We start from the raw sequence: 22,779 nt of genomic DNA, 5'->3' as shown, positions 1-22,779 counted from the left end.
TTTTCTATTTTGATGGCAGGAATCCGGGATTCGCTTCATTCCTATGATTTCATCTGACTGTGTGTGGTGAAAGCATGTGATGGCAACTGAATTTCTCGTTGATCACGATTTTGCCTATTTACTCCCTTATCCTATCATAATTATTAAGTTGCTGTTTCTGGATTATGAATCAATGTATGATATCCGCAGCATGAAGCCCCAAATGTGCACATTTGGAGACTGACGCATCTATTTTGAAGGTGCATGAACTTGGATGTGCTGATGGGGATGATGGTGATGGTGTGTGTAAGAGGTGATTTACACGATGGCAGGATTCATCTCGTGCGTGATGCTACCATGGAGATTCAGTCACATGTGGTCATTTTTTGGCGCGAATGTATCCCGCCGGCTATCCCGGTACGGTCCCGGTGCCATGAGGGGGCTGGGGTGGAATTGCATATCGTGGCATTCCATGGACTGTTTTGTTCTACAGCCCAGGTACTGTGCGTGCATCCTGCCATGCATCGATTTTCGTTTTCCCGTGGCAAGCTCTCGGGATCATGTGCTTCTCCTCCCTACGGGATATACTGCCGTCGTGTAAATCGCCTCTAAGGGGTCCTTTGATTAGTTTAGAATCATTCTCTTGCTGCTGTGAACCGGGCCCTCAGTGCGTGCATTGAGGATGCAGTTGTGCACTCATTCCACTTGTTCCTACTGCCTATCGAATTTGTATTCGGACATTAATTTTGTACTGGTGATGCATTTTAGGGTGAACTTACCCTTTAATTAAATTTTAGTCCTCCAGGTCTACTTTTTGATCATGCAAGTTTCTACAAATATTAACTTCAAGCATCTTCACTGATCTCATGTTTTCGAGGTTTTCGCTGATTTCCCCCTCTTGGAGCACCAATCAAGCTTACCAAGCCATGCACAAGATGACAACAGAACAGGTTGGAGTCAAAACGGGATATCATCATTAGGAATCTGAAGTCAAGTGAAGAGTGAAGTGCGCCTGTACTGTAGTCTGTAGGAATAGGACTAGGTCCTGTCAGTTGTACTGCTTATGTTATGTAATGAGAATGAAAAACGATGAAAACATGCCGGAATATGCATGTTTTAGAGACATCCCGAGCCCCCGGCCCTGACCTTGACACAGCCCGTGCCCCGAGGGGTGCGGATAATCTGCACTCTACCGACAATGGCGACATGATCATTCTGGTAGATCTACTTTTGTAGTAGGTCCACAAGTCATGTCACAACAGGCTGGCCTCTTATTGACGGGGCCCAGATCCGTGGAGCTACGTGTAGATCTACGGTGTAGTCTACTGTATACATAGATCTACATGATTATTCGATTGTAGTCAAGTAGGCAAGTACTAAGTAGGCGAGTACAGTAAAGCCCTTTTTCATTTTGATACTCACGGAGAGAATTTTGGGGAGATCCACAAACTACTTACGAGAGTTTGTACGAAACGCATCATGCTTCAACAGCGGCAAGCGAAAGCGACCGTGCTTACTACTCTGGGCCTGGCGATAGTCGCAGCACTCGCCCACACCTCGAGCGGCGATGGCCAAGTGCCAGAGACGTTCGCCTGGGATGGGCGGCTGCTGGCCGCGGTCAAGGCGCGGGTGTTGAAGGGTGATGTCGACCTCAAGCCAGCCGTGGAGGCGCTCATGCACTCTGCGGACAGCGTCGTGAAAGCCGATACGTCCAAGTAAGTCACACTTCGTGGGCGAGAACCGGACCCGGTGAAAAGGGAGTGTGACCAGCTAGCACACACACATAATTACAGTCGACTCCTAATACCGTAATAACGAACATCATTGTGCAGGAGAATTAGTTCTTTTAGCTGAAGTTTGTTATAACAGACACTCGATCTCGCATCATACAAGCAGCAAGTCACTGACTGGCATGTGGCCTATGACTGTATCACTATGAGGGCACTTCGTTTACATGCAGTCCTTGAATCAAGATAAGGTTCGTTATGAACGAAAATGATTCGCTACAACGGGTCACATTTTTGTATGAGTTCAAACTGGGACATGGACACCGGTGCGCTATAATAATACAAGTTCGTTATAGGCATTTGTTTAAGGTCCTCAGGCTGCGTATTGTGCTCTATGTCCAGTGGACAGAGCCAGTAATACAATGATCACACAGCAATGGTGCAACCAAGTCCTTTTCTGCCGTTACTCAGAGTTTCATGTGAAACACTCACCAGATTTGTACCATGCTGTCTGACGAGTGTTTCACACGGAAAAAAAACTCTGAGTAACGGCGGAAAAGGACTTGGTTGCGTTATTGCTGTGTGATCATTGTACAAGTTCGTTATAATTGGAGTGAACTATTATTGTTTACGTGATTGGCATAAGCACAAACACTGGTTCATTTCCCTATCGGCAGTTTCGTGAATCCTAAACCCTTGCGGAAACTCACATCTCTCACTCCTCGTTGGCCTTGAGGTCAGCACAGAAGCGCACAGATGCAGCAGACTCGCGAAAATCAGACGTCATTTAAACTCAGTCCCTTGCGATAAGCTGCACACACTTGTAATCCCGGACTCCGGCCCTGCCAGTTGGCACGTGTGTATGCGTACTCAGTACATGAATACGTGACCGAGTACCAAACTGAGTACCAACGGATGCGTGGCTTTCATCTTATGGTGTTCTGCTGTTCAACCTGTCTCACATCGTGATGTGAAATACGTGAACAGTCAACTTCGCTAATAACCACTGTGGATATAACGACAATTCGCGAATAACGACAGAATTCCCGCGCCAGAGCAAAGTCAAATCTAACTACCGTGAAGTCGCGGATAAAAGCCGGGTTTGCATACAAGCACATCGTGGATAGAAGCCTGAAAATGAAACGGTTCAAATGCATATAAGCCTGTCGCGCGTAGTACTAGAAGCCTGGCTTCTATGCAAGCGCGGATCGGGTAGGTCACGTGTGCGTGCGCTATGTACGGTGCATAGTAAAACTGCTGCCATACCGGTAGTCAGTGGTAGATCTACGTGCATACAAGGCTGGCAAAAATATCAGTGGTGCATATAAGCCTGGTTTGCATACAAGCCTGGTTTGCATTAAAGCCTGATGCAGAAAGCAGCTTTATTATGCTTATAAGCCCGGCTTTTATCCGTGACTTTACGGTATATACATATATTGACACTTCGCGAATATGGACACTTTTCTGATGCCCCGCCAAGTGTCGTTATAAGCAAAGCTGTCTGTAGTCGGGACAATGACATCACCGGAATCTCTTCTATTGATAGTACAGCAGTGCAATGTGGCTCAAGACAAGATTTTCACTAAATTATCTTGAATGGCCACGCATCAACACTGGCTTGACGATGGCCGTGTCATGGATGGACTTGCTCAGCGGCAAGTTACTGAGCTCATACACCCATATATCTTACAGCAATAACATTGAGGAAAAGGACATACTCCAGGGTCTTCAACATCACCTTGAAAGTTTTCACGGAGTATACTTTCAAGCCTTATAGCCCAGTGAAAACTTTCAAGATGATGTTGAAGAGCCTGAAGTGTGTCCTTTTTTCTCAGTGTCATCGCATTCTTGCAGGCGCGTAGCACCGCCGTTGGAGGGGGTCTGGGGGTGTCGCCTGGGAAAAAATTGAAATTAGGGTGCAAAATCCTGCATTCTGCGCGCTTCTGGGCGAAAAGTGGTCCGGCCAATGCCGGACCGGCTGCTACGTCCCTGTCCTGTCTCCAAGGAAACAGTATCTTACTGTGGCAGTATTTTCTTCTGTTACTTGTTTGCAGGCTCACCGTCATGGCAAAGAACTTCACGCCACCTAGTGGAACCAAACACGACTACATGAGTGTGGCAATCTACTAGTGAGTCACAGTGCTTGAACTGAGTAGGAAATCACTGTATTATCTTAGCTAGCGTAGTCTGAATTCCTGTGATGAAATCTGATTGTGGCTTTGATGTATCCAGAGAATTACAGTACATGTATTGGAGGGTATTATTATTTTTATGATAATATGCTGAGTGGGTTGTTCGAATACGATTGCTGTATAAAGAATAAAGATTTCATGCTACAGCACGGTTCAGTCAGACTGACATTTCTGCGTCTGAAGGTCGGTCACCATACCTATAAATTTAAGTTTTTTAGAGAGCTGTGTCCATTCTATATTCCTGGAAGGAAATTTCAAAGAATAGATCTACTTTAAGAATCTGCTAACCATGCACATAACATCTTGTGTATCTTGTTTGTTCAGCTGGCCATGTAACAGTCCAAAGTTTCCCCCACCCTTTCCGAAAGGGTGCAATACTACAACCGGCCTGCCGTAGGTTTTTACTTGTGTGTGTGTATGTGTGTGTGTGTGTGTGTGTGTGTGTGTGTGTGTGTGTGTGTGTGTGTGTGTGTGTGTGTGTGGTGTGTGTGTGTGTGTGTGGTGTGTGTGTGTGTGTGGTGTATGTGTGTGTGTGTGTGTGTGTGTGTGTGTGTGTGTGTATGTGTGTGTGGTGTGTGTGTGTGTGTACGTGTGTGCGCATGTGTGTATATGTAATATGTATGCGTCTGAGTTTGGGAGAGAAATATAACAAATCCTACAGTGTTGCACTAGTGGTGACAGGGGAAGAGATGTGATACACGTGATATGCATTGTGATAACAATAGATGACAAATGAACCAAACTAGTGGTATATGGCTGTCCTCGCTGTCAGCCTGAGCGCGAATGTATTCCAGTCCATACCTGTAGGGCTTGCTATGCTTCTAGGTGTGTGAGGATCAACACCTTGCGCTTTTTCTGCTTTTTCTCACTCGTCGACCTACTGCTGCGTGTATCACCTAGTCATGATTATTGTTATGGCAATGGTCAGTTTCTTGTTTTTCTTCTTCTGCCTGTATTCACCTGAAGAGAAGGCAATGAATGTGCTAGTGCAAACTTCGGAGTGCTGATTGCAAAGAGCCTGGGGCTTTTATTCCTCAGTCTGTTTGCTGTGTATGTACATACTATTATGCTGGCAATATGCGGAGCTGACGGCATCAGTGTAACAGTCAATTGTGATTTTCCGTTCTCCCCGTTCTCAGATGGGTTTCTCATGATGGCGTGGTGGACTCTGAAGCAGTGGATAAGTTCGACTCTGTACCGTTGGGCAAGATGCAGGCAGCTGTAACTGTAAGTCTACTGCTGTGCGTCTCGGGTAGTTGCGCTCGGGCACAAGTTGAATGTGCACACTTTTATGTATCCTACCATGTGGTGCAGGTAAAAAAACCCACGATATCTGATGATGACCACCATGGACACAATGCCATACTTCCTCTGGGAACAAAACCTTTGGGACTTTTAGATTGACCTGTCTGTTCTGGTGAATTGAGCTCCGAGGTATCGAGCAAATTGGTTTTAGGATTTTCCGTCAAATACGATGCAGCATCGAAAATCTGAAGAACTGTCCACAATTACTATCACAATACCTATTATTCTTTTGAACAAGGACAGAATAAGAGATCCATGAAAAAATACCAGAGCTCAATCTGACAATGTGACATTTCCAAACCTGGCTCTAAACTGGAGCCGCAATGCTTGCAAAAATGGATGGAGACCAAAATCCAAGGTCAGAGCTTACTAAACTAATAACGAATAGTCTGTTGAGATATGATCAGAGTGAGAGAGTTGATCATACGGATCGCTACAAGGAGGGAAAGGAGAATCCACCAAACTTTCCTGCACTCACGTGCTAGTGCGTACTGGAAACTGCTTTTGTTTTGCTGTTTAGTTAGGGGAAAGTTGTGTGCATTTCGTGCAAGCTTTGTGAGGCAAAAGTTCCTGGCCAACACCCGTCCTATGGGAGGTGGTGGGCATGGCTTGGGAGGTGGTGGGCATGGCTTTCTGCAGGTTATCGACATGATTTGAAAGCACAACAAAGGCTATTTCTGACTCCGTTATTACCTGGGTTGACTGGTTCGTACTATGGCTGCATCCTCTTGGTGCGTGTGTATTCTTGATCAGACGTTGGGCCTGGCAGCGTACATGTTTGACAATGAGACGTATGCTGAGCATGCAATGGACATCAGCAACCAGTGGTTCTTGGACCCGGCGACTAGGATGAATCCAAACCTGAACTTTGCCGCATTTCGTCCGGGAATAAACGAGGGGGATGCCAGTGGGATAATCGGCACCGTGTAAGCCCATGATTAATCTATAATTATGGTAAATGAGGATGGGAAATGAGAAGGGCGTGTGAAGGCACCTGGCTGAGGGGCAATTCTCCCATCCTCTCTTTTCTTTTCGTTTTTGCTCGATTTTGTCCGTGTCACTGCAGACACTGGGTCTTGCATACTTCTTCTCGGACAATGAGACTTATGCGCAGCGAGCACACTCATTGTCTGCTCAGTGGTTCACGGATGAGAGCACACACATGAATCCCAACCTGAACTTTGGCCAGTCCTGGCCCGGCGTAGAAAACGGAACCGTCTGGGGCATAATCGAAACAGTGTAAGATCAGAAAGATACCATTAAATTTTGTTTTCATGGCATATGACCCGGTATAGGAGAAGTTAGCCCCTTGCCAGGTGCCCTGCCGTACGGTCCTTCTCAACTCCCCACACGTAAATTAGAGTTTTCTACTGATAGTGCTTGGCTTGAAGTAATGCAAGAACATGTGATTTTGTTGTTATACCAGTCGTTGGCGATCGCCTACTTCTTTTCCGACAATGAGACATACGCCAGCAAGGCCCAGCAAATCTCCGACCAGTGGTTTCTCGATGCCGATACCAAGATGAATCCCAACTTGAATTTTGGGCAGGGCCACCCCGGGGGCGCCAGTGGTGCAATGGGCGGCATCATAGACACGACGTAAGATTTCATGGAAGTTGTTCTTTTGCGGCAACTGCTCGCTGCGGCAAAAATGCTCTAGGTTCTCTTGCCAAGACTACCATATTGCCAAGACCACCATATTGCCAAGACCACCATATTGACAAGACCACCATATTTGGAATGATAACATTTGAGAACTGTGTGTGTTGTTGGCAGGCCGATGCTTGACCCTTGTGTGCATGAACCCGTGCATTTGCCCATTGAACATAGACTTGGAGATATTCAGGGCCATTTCGCAAGCATCACGAAGGCAGCAAGGTGTAGCGTACGACTGAATTTCATGCAAGGGCCTGACATTTCCATGCGAGATAGGTTACCGGCATATGCATATATGATTCCCTTGGTGGATGAAGACTGTTGTCGTCTTGTGCATACTAATTGGGCTCTACTTCTTATTGTGTGCGACTGCAGACGTTGGGTCCACCTTGTTGATGCATTTCAGCTTCTGAAGATGTCAAAGAGTTTTGCGGAGCAGTTGGACCTGGAAACTTGGTTCGGGGGCTATAGTGCCTGGCTAACGGACAGCAAGCTTGGAATGGGAGAGTCACACGCGAAGAATAACCATGGCACATGGTAAGGCACGTCAAATGTCCTTTATCTACCCATTGTATGTGGAAGCCAGTGAAATACAAGCTGCAATTAACACCTGCAGATGCATACGTTTATGTAATCATGCATACACAGAAACACACACACACACACACACACACACACACACACACACACACACACACACATATCTACTTGTAATAGGTGTTTTTATACTAAGACCGTACAATACTCACTATTCATATTTCCCGCTCTTTCATCATAGTAATGAGAGCCGATCCAGTATAGAAGAGCGCATGCTTACTCACATCATAATACCTCGGTCGAAAGTCTAGTACCGTATTTTTCGGAGTATAGTGCGCACCTTTGTACAACGCGCACCCCCAATCTTCATTAAGGGCCTAAAATAGCACATCTAAAGTGCGCACTATACTCCGGAAAATACGGCACTGTATAATAGTGGATATACTAGTACCGTACTGGAAATATATGTTGCCGCGTAACGCGTAACGCAGGGGGGTGCGGCGTAACGCGCGACCAGGCTAGTGCGACAAATTTTCGTTGAGTTCGTAACGCGCGTCCGGCGGGGTGCGGCGATCTTTTCATTGCAGTTTGCACTGCAAAAAAAGGCTGAAAACTGTGAAAGCACGTGTACCGCGTGGTGAAAAGTAGTTTTTGGAGGAAGCGCTCTTCCCCTATGTCACTTTCCTTTTGATGATCTTTTTGTGAACAGATCACTCTGATAGTTAAAATATATAGTCTTCTATTGATATCGTTGTCGCCCTTTGCCGTCGGGTTTGTAACAGTTGGATAGCAACTGAATTTCTGTGCCTTCAATGTGGATGAAAAGAAAAAATGATGCGGCAAAAGCAAAAAAATGATGCGGCAATAGCAAAAATGTGATGCGGCAATAGCAAAAAAAGGACTGCGGCAATATAGAAACCTGTGTAACGGCTCCTGTGCGACTTTGCATGTAACGCCCTGCGTGCGGCAAACATGTGCCAATGTAACGCTTCATGGCCTCACTGCGGCAACATATATTGCCAGTACGGTAAATAGAATATGTTTTCAGTTTAACCAACAGCGAGCAGTGAGTACGATAGATGAAGCCAGTGCATAACTGGGCATTGCGTGTCTCTGATCAATAGCCGTGCATGTTATTTTTATTTTACTGCTTTTGAATGGTGCCGCATGATCAGGTACGATGCTCAGCTTCAGAACTATGCCCTCTACTCGAGAAAGCCCAGCGTAGCCAAGACCGTAGCACAAGCGGTGAGTTACATGCACTCAAGTTCATGTCGGTGGGTACATTGTATGTAGTGTTTCTCAGATCATGCATGATGCAACTGCTGCTGCGGACATTGAAATCAAGTGTCCAGGGGCGCTGGCCTGGTATTGTACTGTATTGTCTATTTATTTACGGATTCTCAAGAGGTAAATGGACACTTATCATGGGAGTCATGGGAGCCTTGTAGCTGTGAGTAGGTGCACAGCACACATTCGTATTATGACTCTGTTGCGTAGTGGACGCACTGCAGTTCATGTTTTCCAGTGTGCACATGAACTGCAGTGCGTGTACCCACTAGCGGTGCAGGCCTCGGTCATTCCACCGGATTTCAATGTCTACAACAGTACTTGATGCATGTGTACATTGTGCAGCGTGCCATGCATGATCGGTGTCTAGAGCCCGGAGGAATATTTTCAAGTGACAGGTACAGTCAACTTCGCTTATAACGACACTCGGCGGGGCATCAAAAAGGTGTCCTCATTCACGAAGTGTCGTTACACCCAAAGTCTCATTCAATGTATTACAGTGGGATGGGACTTTGCTCTGGGCATGGAAATTCTGTCGTTATTCGCGAATTGTCGTTATATCCGCAGTCGTTATTAGCGAAGTTGACTGTATCATTCCTCTGTGAGCAACCTGTCTTTACTGCAGGAAGTGTCATCGAGGCAAACCTCACTGTGGTGTGTATCTGATTTGATTCTGCAGGCGGCTGCAAAGCGAATCGACACACAGATACTACCCACAGGCCAGATGCCTCTTGTAAGTCAACCAAAGCAGCTGGCAATGTTTCCTGGCACGTGGCACTACAGTACTGCCAATCACCAAAGAACAGGGTGGTCAGCCTCCTAGCCGGGTGGTCAGCCTCCTAGCCGGGTGGTCAGCCTCCTAGCCGGGTGGTCAGCCTCCTAGCCGGGCGGTCAGCCTCCTAGCCGGGTGGTCAGCCTCCTAGCCGGGTGGTCAGCCTCCTAGCCGGGCGGTCAGCCTCCTAGCCGGGTGGTCAGCCTCCTAGCCGGGTGGTCAGCCTCCTAGCCGGGTGGTCAGCCTCCTAGCCGGGTGGTCAGCCTCCTAGCCGGGTGGTCAGCCTCCTAGCCGGGGGGCCTAGTCCTAGCCTAGACCGTTCCTATTTTCATGTATTACAGTCTATGCACAGTTGAGTCAGCGTGTATGCATTGGTATGCTGTGCTTGATGAAATTCTAGGCTGGCCGCTCTTCGGCGCTTCGTTCTTCGATACCCAAGAGTACAGTAGTACTGGTCGGGCAATTCTATAGAACGGAACTCAGCCAACCAACTGAGTGCCGTGTTATCACACTGACCCAATCAGTTGCGGGTGGAGTGCTTCGTTCCTAGATGTATTGTCAGCAGCCTTGCTTCATGGACCAATACATTAATTAGCACCTGGCGCCGAAGAACGACAAGGCTAGGAAAGTCACCAGAAGAGAAGAACGTGCCGGTCTGGTAACCCATAATACTTATTTAGAAAATTAGGAACAGCAGATACGTGTACAATAGCATGTTCTGTGTACCCGTACTGTGAGAATGCATGTGAACACATTATGGGGGCGTTCGAATTGTCACTTCTAAATTTTTTGGGGAGTTTCGTTTTCTGAAGAGGTGGCTTATTTGGCCTCTTCAGTAGTGATACTAGTTTGTACTTCTGTACGGCGGTGCACAGCAATGATGCTCGCTTGTGTTGCTTCTCTCTATGTAGGAGGAAGGCCGTACCAAGTCCTGGTCTTACACTGACTACAATCTGCAGGTTGGTGTTGCGATGGCATTTCTCCGGGCTATGTCGCGTGCCCTTCTACACATGCTCATATTCTTTTTCAATGCGAACACGCAAACACGCCGGTCGCTTCGCTGGAGGCTTCACTTAAAGTTCCTATTGTTTCTTGTCACTATCAGTACTTTCAAAGTATGTACAGTCAATATTACGTATGACGACACTCGGCGGGGCATCAGAAAAGTGTCCTTATTCGCGAAGTCTCGTTTTACCCGAAGTCTCATTCTATGTGTACAGGTAGGCGGGACTTTGCTCTGGGCATGGAAATTTTGTCGTTATTCGCGAATTGTCGTTATATCCGCAGTTGACTGTACTCTATTGGCAGGTACCGTAAATCGGGATGAGGCTTCCTTAAGGTTTATCTTTTCGGACCTAAAATAGTAACTGAGAGATTCCCCAAAGGCGGAAGGCTAAATCAGGAGGGTGTACGAGATCGTTGTTATTCCAAAAATTCCAAAACTGACCTGCCCCTATCGATGATCGCCAAGGCCGATGGCTCCAATGGAAATCCCCCTCACTGAATTTTGTAGAACAGTTCCAGAAGAGGCTATGTCTTTAGTCTCCATGGGAAATATTGAATTGTAGTCTGCCTGAGTTGCAATGGAGTAACCAGCAAACTTGTTATTACTGCAAAACTATAGATACATCTATGTATGCATTTTGCAATGACAAAGCCATGCATGGTGCTTAGCAAGACGTGTTTTTTTGCCTACCTGTGTGCCCCCAGGCCTTCTTCAACCTTGCCACCTCAGCCTTGCACTCCGACGTCAATCTGTTCACGTACGTTAGCAGTGATGGGCGCAGCATCCGCAAGGCTGTGGAGTACATCATCCCCTATATGTTAGGAGAGAAAACATGGCCATACAAGCAGATCGAGCCCTTCAAGTACTCCAGCTTATTCGAGGTAAGCATGTGTATAGTTGACTGTGTGTGTGTGTGTGTGTGTGTGTGTGTGTGTGTGTGTGTGTGTGTGTGTGTGTGTGTGTGTGTGTGTGTGTGTGTGTGTGTGTGTGTGTGTGGTGTGTGTGTGTGGTGTGTGTGTGGTGTGTGTGTGTGGTGTGTGTGTGGTGCGTGTGTGTGTGTGTGTGTCCGTGTGCATATCTTTGTGGGCATGTGCATTTGTCTCGTGTATCATGGAATGGTGCTGCTGAAGTCCAGTTCAGATCCCTGTGACTTTGATTTAGCAACCCACACCAGTGTCAAGTAATGCCATCACTGGGACAGTGGGTAGCTGCAGTTGGATCCCGGAATGGATGCCCTGCATCGACCCTTTTTCTGCGGCTTGTCCTAACTTTTCACTTCCTGTGGTGTGGTTAGTCCTAGCATTAGTGGGTCATTTCCAGAGGCTGGGAATTTCAGGGGTGCCAGTGGTTAGGCGACTGAATAGCCAGTCCAGTCATCTCAGTTTAGTAGTGGCGTTCTGCTCTGCGCTACGGGAACGTGACGTGAAGAATCCCGGGAGCACTCTTCACGTTCCCGTAACGTAAAGGAAATCTGTTCTGTTCTATGTTCGCGTAGAGAAATCGACAAGCAGTAGATTTACGAGACGTTCATTATTCAAGGAAAAGGAAAAGAGGCATGACCAGCTGCACGCATGCTCCAGATATCCCACTAGTGGACTAAGTAATATTTGTACTCTTGTAATGAATATGTAGTGACGTAGCATGGAATGTGTACTGGGAATTTCCCTTTCCAAATTTGGCAGATTTCTGCCGGCACTTCAAGGATATACACCAGATCTGTATGCATTTTGTTTGTGGCATGGGCCACAATGTAGAGAATCTGACCTACGCGTAGAAATCTGGACCCAAAAACACGCGACGCCGTAGACTGTAACCCAGGCACCTGCTCTCTACGTGGTTTCTCTACGATTCACGTATAGCAGAACCTCACTAATATCACACTAGCATAACTTGAAACTTTTGTTTATACTCGAAAAATGTATACTGGCTAAGCCTGCTGCAACTGATGAGGATTGTTGCTGTATGTTCGTCACCTTTTCCCCTCTTTTTGTCAGGTGTTTCGTCGCTCCGCCATTGCCTTCCAGAACTCGACATTTGAAAACATCATCGAGAAAGTCAGCAACGAAACACTGTCCAATAACGTCGTTAATCTTCTCTTTCCAAAGGCGGCTATACCTGGCTTTGATGCGATGAGCACACCAGTTGTTCTCCCAGGCCATGATGATGATCACTATCGCCATAGGAACACACAAAGAAGGGATGACTGGGTACCAGATGGCTACGCTAGACTGGAAAATGGGATGATCCTACCAACTGCTTTTCTCTACAAAACACCATATTAGATATTGACAATGGCCCAAAACATTTGATAATTCTAAAATTGATTACATTTTACTTTTGAAGTACACATGGTATTTACATGACTAGAAGTACTAGTACTACTAGCCTCAGTAGTAGTCAGGACTTGGTTCAGATGTTGAATGTACAGTCATGTACATGTACATGCATGTCCCTGACTGAAGTATGGATTCCACTGGCACTGGCACTGCTGATGGGGAAGAGTGTTTGCCTATCTGGAGTGGCTGTCATGGCATTTGATATCCATGGAAATACAGCATGATGAGGGTATGAGCTCCTCACTTTGTCAATGATGTCAATGATGAGGTACAAAACAACATGCAGGTGATGTATCTCAATAATGACGTAGCCAGTTTAGTGTATAATTTTTTTCTGCCAGTCACGTAAAGCAAATTGCACTGCCACGGTGCAGTCCGGGTACCAATTTTAGAAAAATGCGTTTCACACCTGTTGTTGGAGAAAAAGAAATCCGAACCCCCCCCCCCCACACACACACACCTTGCCATACGACTGTGGACACATGGACTTGGAAGCGTGCAAGTGGGTACACCTGCTGACACTGCACTGGGCCGGGGATGCAGTTCGGTATTCAGTATTCCCTCTGTTGCCTTCTCAAGAGCACTGGATCACGTACAGAGGCCAATCCAGCAATACGAAAGAACACAGACTCACACGCACGCATGCACACCACACACATACACACACTATCTTCAAGTCAAAAATCCAGGACTATTGATCTTCTTTGGACAATTCTAAACTCGGAGCGAATTCGCTTGACATAAATACCAGGATGGCACTATCATCATAAAGGAATGAACATCGTATAGAAAACGGGAAGAAGGGAATGGGGGGATAGACAGATAGATAGAGAGAAAAAGAATGAGAGAGAGAGAGGGGGGGGGGGAGGGAAGAGAGGCTGAAAGAAGCAGAAAAGTGAAAAGGTAAAGGCCATCGTGACAATGGCAATTGAACATTTCATGTAAGAATACACTAGCCAGGACTGCACTATAGACCTTGACCGTTTACTCAGTGAAACACATGCTGAAGAGGGCATTATAGAATAGGTCGGAATAGTAGCTCTCAAGTCGGATGCACAGCGGAACGCACGGCTAAGCAGGCACACACGATTCATGTCAATGGTCGAAGCCCTAAGGTCGGTTTGCGCAAATACACGGGTAGGAACTCTGCATTAGTCATGAGGGGAGAATTTACAGATGGACACAGATGGCAGGGTGGGGTGAGCAATCATGAATGGTCTAAAAATATGGCATGCAGCAGGTACTAGCTGTTAGGCAACAGATGGTTCGGTTTGTACTGCACACTAGTAGCATGGACACAAAGCCACCTGGCGGAGTTGTGGCACGAATACACAATGGGGAACATATACACACAAATCAAGTCAAGGTGAATGAAAATCACTTCAATAAGCTCCTAGATAGCTCCACTTGCACAGTTTGGATGGAGGTAGGCATGCAATGGTACCAACATTGCAAAACAATGCTCCAGCCGATCTTTTGCGCTAGAACAGAAGAGAAGACAATCGCTCCAACTAACAGTGTTCAACATCCTCTCCAAAATCATAGCCAGCATCATTTGAGCTTTCCCCAAGCTGAGCTGTCTCAGCTGCGGCATCCGCATGGTCATTGACATCTTCAATGGTTTGGGTGGGCTGTTTGTCCTTGCCTTCAGTCGTGGGAGTCTTTTCGGGCTCGAAATCCACGCTTGCAGAGGCATGAGAGTCAGAATCATCATCGCTATCCTCTTCCTCATCGTCCTCCTCATCCTCCATTAGAAAGTTACCGTCCGTCTCCTCGCTTTCGTCCACCGATGGTCCCAGCGCCTTGCTCTTCTCGCGCAAGTAGTCCAGTTCCTTCTGGACTTCGTTAATGGCACGTTCCCGTTTCAAGACCAGGGACTGCATTGATGCTAACTGCAAGCTAAGCTGTTGACTAGCCTCCACCAGCTGATAGTTGGCAGGTTGCAGAGGACCAACGACCGGCATCGGGTCACTGGCGTTTGCCGACATGGCAGCGCTCTGCGGCTGCATCAGCTCGCGGGCAAGGCTGGACACTAGCCTAGCTTGCTGTACACACGAGTCCAGGACGGGCTCAATGGACGCCGTACCACGGCGACTGTCCGAGACGCGACGCGCTGGCGCCCGGTCACCAACCTGGAGAGATTTCAATCTGTCGACCACCATTTCGTCTGTTTCCAGTAGCGTTTTGGCAAATTCTACACAAACAGCAGAACACAAGACAAAAATGAACTCGGAAGGAGAGCCAAGGATTATTTATAAAAAGTAAAAAGGACCAAGGAACTACAAGTTCCACTATAATGTCCACTAACACCACCAGTTACTAAACAATCAGCTCATGCGATAACGTTGCACGGCACTGACCGACAATGTTATCGAATGAGCTGATTGTTTAGTAGCTGGTGGTGTTGGTGGACATTATAGTGGAACTTGTAGTTCCTTGGTCCTTTTTACTTTTCACAAGACAAAAAGTAGCATTTAGCATCAGAATTGAGTGCAAGGCATGAAGATAATTTTTCTCGTTGCATACAAATTATGACGGATGCATTATGCCACCATAATTGAGCAAACACACTCCACTTTACTCTTAGTTTCAAGCTTCGATGCTGCAATGACTCCTTGATTCTAGAAGCCATAGTCTTACAATCGTATTTACAATCTCCTTGCCTGCTGGACCTGCTGGAGTTGTTCGTCACTAATAAGTACATGTTAGCAAGCTCATTATAGCGACACCTCACATCAGAAGCGCACAAGCATCATGCCACATTATCCTTATGCACTACGGTAACAGGACTGTCACCGTAGAGGTACTCTGTACATGGATGCGGCTGGCTAATGCTGCTTTTCCGCACATGTTCCAGTAGTTTTGAGATCTAGTGAGACTCTCCCACTAGCTCCACAATTGGACGCTGCATTTGCCGCTGGAATACTCCGGGTGTCAGCAGGCGTCGTGACATTCCTCCAAAAGGGAGACGAAAAGTGACTTTTTTTACTGTATTCTCCTCCAAAAGGGAGACGAAAAGTGACTTTTTTACTGTATTCTCCTCCAAAAGGGAGACGAAAAGTGACTTTTTTACTGTATTCTCCTCCCAAAGGGAGACGAAAAGTGACTTTTTTACTGTGTTCTCCGGAGTATAAGTCGAACTTCAAACACAAGTAATTCACCCCAAACAGTTGGGACGGCATATCAGTACTACGATGGTCAAATTAACGGGGATAAACAGGGTAGGCGTCTGCATTTCGTTACAAAAATCTGGGTGCAGCTTATACTCCGGAAAATACAGTACTTGACAGTCACGATAATGCTGTTGTTTCCTACACCGCCACTGACCCATACTTCCTACAATGGCTACATTGCTACACCACAAATGCTGATTGTTGTGAAAGCAGCCGACTAAAATCCAATGCTCCACGCAGTAAAATACCCCATTCAAAAAAGGGGAATTCTGAGAGAGAAACGGGACAAAAAAAGCACCAGAAATGCTACACTGGCTTACCATCTTCTTGCTTCTCAATTCGCGTTTCGTCATCATCAGACGATGCCATATCAGCAGGCACTTCGGATGTGCGCCGGCCGCGCTGCATCGCGTACGGTGGGTTGGCAGGGAGTGGACGATCTTTTAGCATGGTGGACGCCACCTGGCTAGATCGGCTGCGAGTGGACATGTTGGGCGAGAATCCTCCAGGGACGGCGGCTGCAGGCTGCAGCGACTTGATCTCTTTAGTGACTTTGGTCGTGCAGTCAATCCACCGTCGGCAGTCGGTTGCATTCAGTGCTTGCAGCGAGTACATCTTAGGAGGCTCGCCCTTCAGGTCCACCAGGTACAGTGACTTCTTGTCATTCGCCACCTCGCGCACGTGCAGGTCGTTCACTCGCACCACGGAGCCAAAGTCCTCGTGCACGCGCAAGTAGTACTGTGATCGGTTACTATTGTACTCGAGTAGGACTATGAGATCGGTGAGCAAGAGCGCATGGACGGGCACAACGGCGTTCTTGACACGCCACTGCAGATCACTACGATGCACGACCTTCTTCAGCGACAGGTCAATGGTGGCGTACGATGAGATGTGGAAGTCGCTGGACTTGTCAAGATCCTTCGTGTCCAGTTTGTTCTGCACATCCTGCAAGAACTTGGAGTTCTCGTACTGCTGAATAGCACCGTTGACCAGTGACAGGGCATTCTTGCAGATAGTGAGGGCGGCTTCCAGATTGGCATACTCCGCCGGGTCAGCCTCCCTCAGTGTATGCTTCTTTATCCCCTCGAGGAGCAACGGATATTTTGTCAGACGCTGCATTACACTTGGTGTCAGGGCCCCGAGTGGAAGGCGGTTCAGTACTTCCTTGGTCTCACACACCTGAAGTCACAGTAAGAGAATGGGACATGCAAGCACACACAGAGGATAGATGCTGGTTCTGAAGTACCCGTGCATGCTGGACTCTATGTGTGTGTGTGCGTGTGTGTGTGTGTGTGTGTGTTAACCATGGACTGCTTCTGGCTAGATTAACTCTTGTGTAATCGACGGTGCTAGTGAAGCTTATATCAGATCCACTCTGATTTAGCCACTCACACTAGTACCAAGTATTACCTTCACTGGGGGCAGGGGTACCTGCAGTTGGATCCCGGGACGGATACCCTGATACCGTCAATCCTTTTTCTGCACCTTGTACTCACCCACTTACTGAGGTGTGGTGAGCCCATAAGTGGGATCATTTCAAGTCCACCCGAGTTTGGGGATTTCAGGGGGTGTTGGCCGCTGGGTGGTTCAATGGTCAATTGAGTCATCTTTCCAAGATTCCTTTTGAGTCTCTGTCCCCTCTCCCGGGGAGACCCAAGTGACCAGTTTCGGCAGTGAGTAAGTACAAGTACAAGTGTGTGTGTGTGTGTGCGTTTTTGTGTGTGAGTGCACATACGTGTGATGTGTGCATATCTACAGCCTTGCAATCTGTTGAGTGGTGCTATGGCTTCTACAGTGACATCGCCATCATATCCGCCCCCCCCCACTTCCATGGTTCTGTGGTATCCAGTAAAAGAAATCACCTTTGGCGATGGTCGTCAAATGTCAAAGATGTATGTGTGTGTATGGGTGGGTGGTGCTGGATCCCGGATACCAGGACAAAAACTTTGATGCTGTCAATCCTTTTTCTAAACCGTGTCAGTATTGTGCTGTGTGGTGAGCCCATACATCCACCCAGACTGGTCTAGGGATTCATTGGGCGTAGGCCGTTGGGTGGTTAGCCCATTGAGTCATCTTTCTAAAATTCCTTTTTGATTATCGGTTCCCTATCCCTGGGAGACCAATATGATCAGTTTCTGGCAATGTGTAAGTACATTACATGTTACTACAGTTCTGGCAACTGAAATCCGACCCCCTGAGCGGTGGGTTCAGATTCTTTGCGATGTGAGCCCACCGCTCAGGGGGTCGGATTTCAGTTGCCAGAACTGTAGTACAGCGCTGCTCAATAGAATCCAAGTCAATGCCAGGCCTGGTACTGTGCAGTCCTAGACCTGCCAACACTGGGATGTTCACTGGTGCACGGCGTAAAGTTAACCCACTTGATCGAATTTCATCGAGTAGCACTGTATGCTGAGTTAGGAGTGTGTGTGTGGGAGAGGAGAGGGGGGTGGGGTGGAGGAGGGGTGAGAGTTCGTGCTCCGGGACGACAGTATTTACAGCTATGAAGCAGCTAAAGCTGTACACCCCCCCCCCCCCCCCCATCTTTTCTGTCAGAGCAGGGCTCCATATACTGCAACAGTATGGACTGTGAGCTACAATGGGCGGCTGCGAGGCATTCTCCAGTGATTTTGTTTGCTCCCTAAGTGGCGTATATGCAGTCATTGAAATTCTTCAACAGACAGTTCATAGCAATATATAAGTGAGGGTCACATCGCAAACGTACCTTCATGAAGCTGCCGAACCTCGGCAAGTTGGACTGCATACGCCTGATGTAGTCGAGATTCTCCTGATTGCGACAAACCCACTGGCTGGCAGCGCTCAAGAACTCATCGCCCACACCAAGGTCCATGCTCTGCAGGAAGACGTCAGAAATGGCCGTGACGTAGCCATGACGATTTGGATCCATCTTGGCGCGCATCAGCTGTAAGAGATGCCGATGATGCTCGATCAGCGCGTCTATCTCAGGGAACAACCGTTGCTCTTGATCTCTGGGAAGCAGCTCCGCATTCTTTATCGGCAGGTAGAAGCAGTTGAGGATGAGCTTCAGCTTCTTCAGGTGTGTTGCCTCGGTGTGAATGAGCTCGTGTATAAGTCCCTGCCGGTTCTTGTCGGTCTTGCTTAGAGACTTCAGGAAGCCGGGGTCTTTACTGGTTACGGTCTCAAGCCATGGCGGAACATCTTCATCATATTCCATTTCCGGATCGGGGGCGTGCTGGGCGAATGGCACCTTTCCATGCTCAGGTGACATGCTTCCTGGACTTCCATCGGTGTCGGCGCTGATATCATTGAGGGACGGAGATCGCATCGGTGGTACATCGGCAGCAAGAGACTCGGTGGTCTTGTGCCGCCGGTCGCTACGATCGTACGCGGCAGGTCGCTTCGGGTAGTTCAGACTCTGTGCTCGGTTTACATTGGTTGAGGATGGCCGACGATTGCCGAGCTCGCCAGCACTGCTTGCTGCGGTGATGGCCGTCCCAGAAGTCGCTGCGTCTGCTGCGCCCGTGGACTGAGACAGGGGAAAGTTACGCGGTCGGTCACGCAGGCTGCCTCTACGCTCTTGATACGTATCATCACGAGCAACATCAGCACCAGTAGCAGCAGCTGATGCCAAATTCGAGTCACCTGCGTGACGGAAGGAAGCACTGGACTTCGCAATCAATGGCGAGGCTTCCCTTGCAGAACTAACAGTTGACAGCTGACAGTCGCTTGGTGATACCGTATCAGTATCAGTGAGTGCTGGCATTGAGGAGACGGTAGACGAAGCAGAGACGGCTGCTGTTGTTGCCGATGTGGATGCAGTCTTTGACGGTGTGGACGTGAGCGTGCTGGTGCTTGTCGACGGCTTCATGGAGTGCTTCTTCCACACTATTGCCATTGCCGAGCTGCGCTCCCGATAGCTCTCGCCTTGGCAAGGGTCCTTGAGCAATTGATTGCAGGAGCGCTGGTGGACGTTGAATCCACACAGCTGGCACGTGAAGCCCTGGTAGCCGAGGCCCCAGAGCAGACCGCTGCAGTGGTCGCAATACACCGGCGAGTTGTAGTGCGTCGGTAAGAAATGATGACCTTGGATGATCTTGATTTGATTTGTCTTGTTGCGGTTGAAGATGCCAAGTGGCTTCTTCTTACGATTGGTCGACTGCCTGCTAGCCACTTTTATGCTGGACTCCACCAGGACACCAGAGTCCTCCAGGAACGTCAGCAACGCCATGGACAGTGCAGCATTGCGCGTCGACACATTCTGGTCAAGGGTGGAGAACGTGGGATCCATGCCAGCCAGCTGGTTGAGCACAGGACAGAGTAGTTTGCGAATAGCCTCGGTCTTCTCTTCCTTAGTGCTGATCTTGGCTAGCAGATCGTCTTCACCGAATAGGGAGCCGAACCCCAGCATTCGCTTCTCACGGTAGCTCTCCAACTGAGCTGAAATGACGCCATTGGCGAGTACATATCTGGCATCGTTGAACACGAGCGACAGGCCCTCATCAGTTCCTTTCTGCATGACCTTGGCCTTGATGGCCTCCAGCAGTGGCGGGTCAATGTCGACGTGCAGCGGGGCACTTTCGGCGAAGAACAGTCCCAGTATGGCCTGCGCAAAGCGGCGAGTCTCCTTGGCAGAGCTGCTGCGCTGTCGGCGGTAGATACCGGTCAGCAGATAGAAGAACAGTGCATCGGGATAGTTGTCCTGGCCGGTGTCGTCAAGGAGATAGCGAATGAACACTGCCATCCTCGCCGGCTCAACAACGAGATTATCCAGCGATGAGAAGGCTCCCGTGATGTTGTCTGTGGCCACCTCCTCGTCGAAATCTTCGTCGTCAATGATTATCGTTGCTGCTGAGATTGGCGCAGGTTTGGAAGCGTGCTTGTTTTGCCGGGTATTGTTGAAGGAGGACGTTGTGTGCAAGGATGTTGATATTGATTTGGATCTGACCGGCGTTGCAGAAGACAATGGAGGCTTGATGATAGATGGGGAACTGGCGCGCGGTTGAAAGGTCTCTCTGGATGGCTGCAAGCTTCTTGTGTCCGTACCGCTCGGGCTAGTGGCAGTTGTTGTGTTTGTTATTGATGACGGTGATGTCGCTGGCTTACTCATATTGTTACTCGCTGGCAGGCTACTAGTGAAGACGGTAGTTGTAGGCGACAATTCGACGGAAACACTCTGCGAGCTCCGAGATAATGGCGAGGGTGAGTTCAACGCAGAGGCTTGAAGTCGTTTGGTGCAATCAGAGAGCTGCTGCTCCAGTTTAGCAATACGCTGCTCGGATTCCGTCAGTGAATCTTTAACTCGTACACTGGGATTCTGTACATACTCTTTGCACTTGCGCTCATAAAAGATGCGTTCCTGTCGGAGCATTGCCTGCAGTGTGACCATCACCTTTTCAGCGCGTTCGTGCTCGTCGCTGCCACCGATGCCGTCTACGCTGCCGCCACTGGTTGGTGGAGTGCTGCTGCTACTTCTTGCGCTGGCCACGCTGCTGCCTGGCGAGCGAGGAGGGGGATGATCGGCAGCATTGGACGACTTTGTCCGGTGAACTGCTCTCTCCAACGGCTGTTCGCGACTCACAAAATCGTTCGTTGCCACGCCGCCGCTGCTTGTGGACATTGTGACCGGGCTGTTGCGACAACTCGACGCTATGGCACTTCGATGTCTTACATCGAGGGACGGATACTGGCAAGGTGTGTCTTACTTACAATGCGAGATCAAAATGATTGATGAATTTCGTTCGATCGCAAATGCCCCGATGCATCGATGACCAGAAGAGCCACGGATCACGCGTGTCTCATTAGCTAAAACCACGGACAAGCACACCGCACTCACGAATCACAGTTTGCCACCGCTCCAGGAGACCCCTTCGCACACACTGACTCCCGTTCTGCTGCACAGGCAAGATGTTGTGCCCACACAAATCTTCCCGTGCAAAACCTTCGACCGGTGCGCCGCAAGAAGGAAGCACAAAAATTTACTAACAGTAACCCAAACCGAGACTGAAGCTATCTCTCTGCTACACGACACACAGTACCTCAACTTCTATTGCCGTATTGGTCTCGATTAAAGATTCGTGATACGTCCGAGGAAAGTAAGTGAATGATCTAGGAGCCTACATGCCCCTTCCAGCCCGTGCAATGGCGAGCGTTGCTTTTCTTGTCACAAACAGCACCAAGAGAACGGTTTGAGATCCTATCACGGTAGCTAAGAATAGTTCGGCGAGTGACCAGCGCCTTTCTGCCATGCAGACTGTACTCAGCAGTACATCTGCATGATGTGGCTCGCGATGTACAAGTACTTGGCTGACACTTCACACTCGGATCACAGACTTATGTCAGTTATGAAAACTGTTGCGCACAGCCTCACACTGTTACAGGACCGCGGTCACGCGCGCCCAGCAGTAGGGCGGCGTGCGACCGCGGCGTGCAGCCAGAAACATGACTGTACTCACTGAAGTGTAACCATGGCAACACAGCGCCTGCACTAGCTGCAGGCCTGGCGCATGGCCTCGACTCGAGGCCTCGCACCGGCACCCTTCACCGAAGGCGAGCTATAAGAAAGACAACTGGAGTGGAGACGTGAAGCTTTGCCTTTGCCGCTTTGGTCTTCTTGTGTGGTGAGGGTGAAGAATAGAAATCTGGACTCCTGGTATATTTCCATAAGGCCAAAACAAATAATGACCTTGTTTCCGGTCGCCCGACCGGGCCACTTTTTCCCAAATTCTAAAACTTTTTTTCGGTCCCAAATGTATACAAACGGTGGCAATGCCATGTGTGCAAGTGCACTCAACGAGTCATAACTCAGTCAAATCTCAACCGAATTCCAC

General features: G+C 48.5%; 2 protein-coding genes across 4 annotated transcripts; one reads left to right on the top strand and one right to left on the bottom strand.

Moving 5' to 3' along the window:
* The first annotated feature begins 1,382 nt into the window (after positions 1-1,382).
* LOC135817419 (uncharacterized) lies at positions 1,383-12,883 on the top strand. Of its 3 annotated transcripts, none has more exons than XM_065330598.1 (11): positions 1,383-1,694; positions 3,761-3,835; positions 4,223-4,291; positions 5,038-5,125; positions 5,957-6,129; positions 7,235-7,396; positions 8,572-8,644; positions 9,366-9,419; positions 10,370-10,417; positions 11,169-11,345; positions 12,459-12,883. In XM_065330598.1, the coding sequence occupies exons 1-11, from the start codon at positions 1,459-1,461 to the stop codon at positions 12,744-12,746; spliced, it is 1,443 nt and encodes a 480-aa protein (XP_065186670.1). In that variant the 5' UTR covers positions 1,383-1,458; the 3' UTR covers positions 12,747-12,883. The 3 variants fall into 3 exon arrangements, with proteins under 3 accessions (XP_065186670.1, XP_065186669.1, XP_065186668.1); XM_065330597.1 differs by lacking the exon at positions 5,957-6,129 and adding an exon at positions 6,270-6,442 and having other exon boundaries at positions 12,459-12,881; XM_065330596.1 differs by lacking the exon at positions 5,957-6,129 and adding an exon at positions 6,630-6,802 and having other exon boundaries at positions 1,384-1,694; positions 12,459-12,873.
* A 601-nt stretch (positions 12,884-13,484) lies between these two features.
* On the bottom strand, positions 13,485-22,162 carry LOC135817418 (rho guanine nucleotide exchange factor 11-like). The gene is made up of 3 exons (XM_065330595.1): positions 18,696-22,162; positions 16,294-17,152; positions 13,485-14,994 (listed from the first exon to the last, which is right to left on the bottom strand). Exons 1-3 carry the CDS (start codon positions 21,567-21,569, stop codon positions 14,312-14,314), a joined length of 4,416 nt encoding a protein of 1,471 aa, XP_065186667.1. The 5' UTR covers positions 21,570-22,162; the 3' UTR covers positions 13,485-14,311.
* Between the last annotated feature and the right edge of the window lie 617 nt (positions 22,163-22,779).

Source organism: Sycon ciliatum, chromosome 5 (assembly GCF_964019385.1).
Source record: "Sycon ciliatum chromosome 5, ocSycCili1.1, whole genome shotgun sequence".
In the NCBI taxonomy this organism is placed as follows: domain Eukaryota; kingdom Metazoa; phylum Porifera; class Calcarea; order Leucosolenida; family Sycettidae; genus Sycon; species Sycon ciliatum.
This window is presented reverse-complemented; position numbering and strand designations above follow the sequence as displayed.